Source organism: Miscanthus floridulus, chromosome 18, assembly GCF_019320115.1.
Source record: "Miscanthus floridulus cultivar M001 chromosome 18, ASM1932011v1, whole genome shotgun sequence".
NCBI lineage: Eukaryota > Viridiplantae > Streptophyta > Magnoliopsida > Poales > Poaceae > Miscanthus > Miscanthus floridulus.
In genome coordinates, this window is record NC_089597.1 from 86,485,940 (window position 1) to 86,490,229 (window position 4,290).

General features: G+C 47.7%; 1 protein-coding gene across 1 annotated transcript; it reads left to right on the plus strand.

Annotated features, from left to right (window-relative positions):
• Nucleotides 1-512: 512 nt before the first annotated feature.
• Nucleotides 513-3,184, plus strand: LOC136523023 (tyrosine N-monooxygenase-like). The gene is made up of 3 exons (XM_066516805.1): nucleotides 513-1,199; nucleotides 2,155-2,445; nucleotides 2,546-3,184. Exons 1-3 carry the CDS (start codon nucleotides 513-515, stop codon nucleotides 3,182-3,184), a joined length of 1,617 nt encoding a protein of 538 aa, XP_066372902.1.
• Nucleotides 3,185-4,290: the final 1,106 nt, after the last annotated feature.

The window sequence follows — 4,290 nt, forward strand, 5'->3', positions numbered from 1 at the left end:
ATATAAAAGGTGGATGACACCCCCTCACAGCCTCACACCCTCACATTTTTTAAAATCTCGGCATTGTGCTTTTTTTAAAATCTTTTTTCTATTTTTTCTATTCTTTTTTTTCTGCTTGTGTAAATCCTCGGTTAGTTCGGTCGGAACTGGAACCGAACCAAACTAACCGAAACCGATTTTGCTCGGTTCCAAAATTTGCAAAGAACCGATCGGTTCCTATTTATAGAAAACCGAATTTGTGTCATAAACCGAAGAATCGAACCAAAACCGATCAGTTAACCGAACGCCCAAGCCTACCCATAGTGATCCATATATGGATCGGCACCAGTGAAGCCACATGGACCAGGGGCTGCCTTTATTGCATTTGAACAGCCTACCATATAAATAGTCACCACGGCAGGCGCATTCAACGAGCAGCACAGCTTAGACCATCTTTCCTCGACAACGAATTCATGTATCTGTGCTCGATCGCTCCCATCCTGCAAGCAGCGCCAGCTAACTAAAAACAAAACATGCCAATGGTGGCGGTGGCTGCTGCCTCGGCTCTGCTTGGAGCCTCCTTATTATTACCCTGCTCTGCTATCGTCAAAGTGTTACTGCTCGTGGTCACGATCGTTTACCTTGTCAAAATCCTCGGGTCGCAGTGGAAGAGCAACTGCACGCCGCCTCTACCGCCGGGTCCAGTGCGGTGGCCCGTCGTCGGCAAACTTCCGGAGATGATGTTCAACAAACCGGCGTTCCGGTGGATCCACCTGATGATGGAGGAGATGGGCACCGACATCGCCTGCATCAAGCTGGGCGGTGTCCACATCATCCCCATCAGCTGCCCCATGATCGCCCGCGAGGTGCTGAAGAAACAGGATGCCAACTTTGCCTCTCGCCCACTCACCTTCGCCTCCAAGACCTTCAGCGCCGGTTACCAGAACACCGTGCTGTCCCCCAACGGCGACCAGTGGAGGAAGATGCGCCGCATTCTTACCTCCGAGATCGTCTGCCCCTCCCGCCACAAGTGGCTCCATGACAAGCGTGCCGAGGAGGCCGACAACCTCACCGGCTACGTCTACAACCTCGTCTCCGGCGGCGACGTCGACGTCAGGCACGTTGCGCGCCATTACTGTGGCAACGTCATCCGCCGCCTGGTCTTCAACAGACGCTATTTTGGCGAGCCGCAGCCGGACGGCGGCCCCGGACCGCTAGAGGTGCGCTGCCGTTAGATGTTGGCATACTCAACTTGATCTCTGTCCCTCCATCTAGTAGTCTCTACTCACGTTACACAGAAGCAAACAAAGCAGTGTCTGTGGACTCTTTGCATGGCCATTGCACGCGTACATATATTAGGCACGTCATGGGTATTTGAAAATGGAGGGGTATGACGTGCAAACAGCCATTCATGGGAGTCCATTCACCTGGACTACTTGATCTCACGCACGCGACTCTGATTGCTGCTATAACCCGTTCTAACTCTATCTGCCTTTCCCTCCCGTCACATGCATATACCCAAAATTTCTCCCTCATTCTTTTGATCATGCAAATAGCCAAAATTTCTCCAACATTTTCTTTTGGTCCGTCTTCCCCTAACTACTCGGCATCACTCTTCTTTCGTCACTCACTTAGTTTGGAGTTGCAAAACCTTATTGACTACACCACTCATGTCATGACCTATGTGTCAGAGTCCGTTCACATCGAGCACACGCGGAGACATATGGTTCACCACCATCTACCTTTCCAAAGTCACAAGTCCCACAATAGCCACATATTTAAGTTTAGTCAATCTCCTTACAATTTTCTATACAAAGTTAATTTTCATTGCACTAATATTAATACGGGTCTCTGAAAATTTATTTAGTTTAACCAAGCCCAAAATTAAATGAGGCTCCTATCAAGGTTCATATTTCTTTAGCTTTCCTTTTGCTGGGGTCCGGTTAGTTTTTCGTTTTCCCTATCCGTTTTTTTTCTCCCTTTCAATTTTTGATTCTCCCTTTCATTCAGTTTGCTTTATTTCCCCCTCCCATAAGTTCTCACAGTTTTTTTGTCTTTTCTTTTCCGAGAACCTCCCGTCTATCTTTTGTTTTTCCTCGTATAAATGTCAAAACAAAAGAAATAAATCCTATATTATGAATTCAAATAAATACAACTTGGCATCTTATGTAACAGGTGCAGCACATGGACGCCGTGTTCACATGCCTGGGACTGCTCTACGCCTTCTGTGTATCCGACTACCTACCTTGGCTGCTGGGCCTCGACCTCGATGGCCACGAGAAGATGGTCAAGGAGGCCAACAAGAGGGTGAGCGGGCTTCACGACGAGGTCATCGACGAGCGGTGGAGGCAGTGGAAGAGCGGCGAGAGGCAGGAGCCCGAGGATTTCCTCGATGTTCTCATTACGCTCAAGGACACCCATGCGAAACCGCTGCTCACCATCGAGGAGGTCAAAGCTCAGTCGCAGGTGCAGTGCAGGTCTTCGTCATACGTGTTCGTGTTTCCATTCCATGCGTACGTAGCATATATAATGGGTTACCAATAAGTTGCATGGATGATTATTGCAGGACATGACGTTCGCAGCCGTGGACAACCCGTCGAACGCAGTGGAGTGGGCACTGGCAGAGATGGTGAGCAGCCCGGAACTGCTGCAGAAGGCTGTGGAGGAGATGGACCGCGTCGTCGGCAGGGGCCGGCTGATGCAGGAATCCGACATCCCGCAGCTCAACTACCTCAAGGCCTGCATCCGCGAGGCATTCCGCCTGCACCCCGTCGCTGCATTCAACCTACCCCATGTCGCTCTCGGCGACACCACCATCGCCGGCTACCACATCCCCAGGGGCAGCCATGTCATACTAAGTCGTATCGGCCTCGGCCGCAACCCTAGAATCTGGGACGACCCGCTCCGCTTCGACCCCGACCGCCACATCCACCTCCTCTCCGATCCCAAGGCACAAGTCACGCTCACCGAGAATGACCTGCGCTTCATCTCCTTCAGCACCGGCCGCCGTGGCTGCATTGCGGCTTCGCTTGGCACTGCCATGAGCATGATGCTGTTCGGCAGGCTCGTGCAGGGTTTCACCTGGAGCAAGCCTGCCAGTATGGCCGTCGTTGACCTCCGCGAGTCCAGAAACGGCACCTTCATGGCTGAGCCGCTGGTACTGCATGCCGAGCACAGGCTACCAGCGCACCTCTACTCCAGTTAAATCAACGCCCGCACCTCCTTCCCGCCCCTCATGTTTTTCATTCAAAAAATATAAAATAAATAATGACCACTTGCAGCCTACAGATGTTTATATCGGCAGTAATCTAGTGTCAGCTACATGTAGAATGAACGCCTTCACCATGTCAGGATCTCTCATGTGTCCTACCTATAATAATATAACTGTTAATCTTGGGATGAATTTTGATACCATCACACCCTTCAACCTTTCAGTGAGTTAATTTTCTATCAATAATTACTCCCTTTATCCCAAAATATATAAGATGTTATTTGACTTTGCATGGATTCGAGATCACAGTTTGACAACTAATTTGAAGTATAATATATCATGGGTACAAAAGTTTGATCGTTAGAAAGTACTAGCCTATATATGAACCCTTCACTATCACAAAATGGAATATTCTTGAGGGCTGAAAACCCTCAAGGAAAGCAAGAAAACTGTTAAGGAAATAACTTCTCGTGACCAACCCTCAAGGAATGATCACCAAGAGTAGAGAGTAAGGGAATAGCTATTAACTTGAGGGCCGGCCGCCACAAATGATTTTCTTGAGAGTTTAGCCGCCAAGGAAACAAATATGAGGTTAAATTTTTAACACCGTCAAGGAAATATAACAACACCCAAGGATATATGTTTTCTTGAGTGTTGATGACCGCAAAGAAAATTATAAGACCCGACAAGGATATGCATTTTCTTGAGGGCAGATGACCCCAAGGATAAATATTTTTTTTGAGGGCAGATAACCCCAAGGGTATATATTTTCCTGAATTACCGTCAAGGTATTTGTATGAGCCACCAAAGATATATATTTTCTTAAGGGTTGATACAACCAAGGTAACACAAATGAACCATAATTTTGTTTTTTTAAAAATAAGTTTAATTTATCTGAGAACTCACACCCTCAAGGTAATAGCAATTTTCTTGGGGGTTTCGAGCCCCAAGAAAATGTGTGTTTCCTTGGCTGCCATTGGCACCAAGGTAATGCATACTACAGGGACTTAATTGGCCAAGAAAATATTGATCATTCATGATACAAATAGGGCAAAACAAATATCCAATATCCATTGGTTCATTACATGTCCAATTTGCAA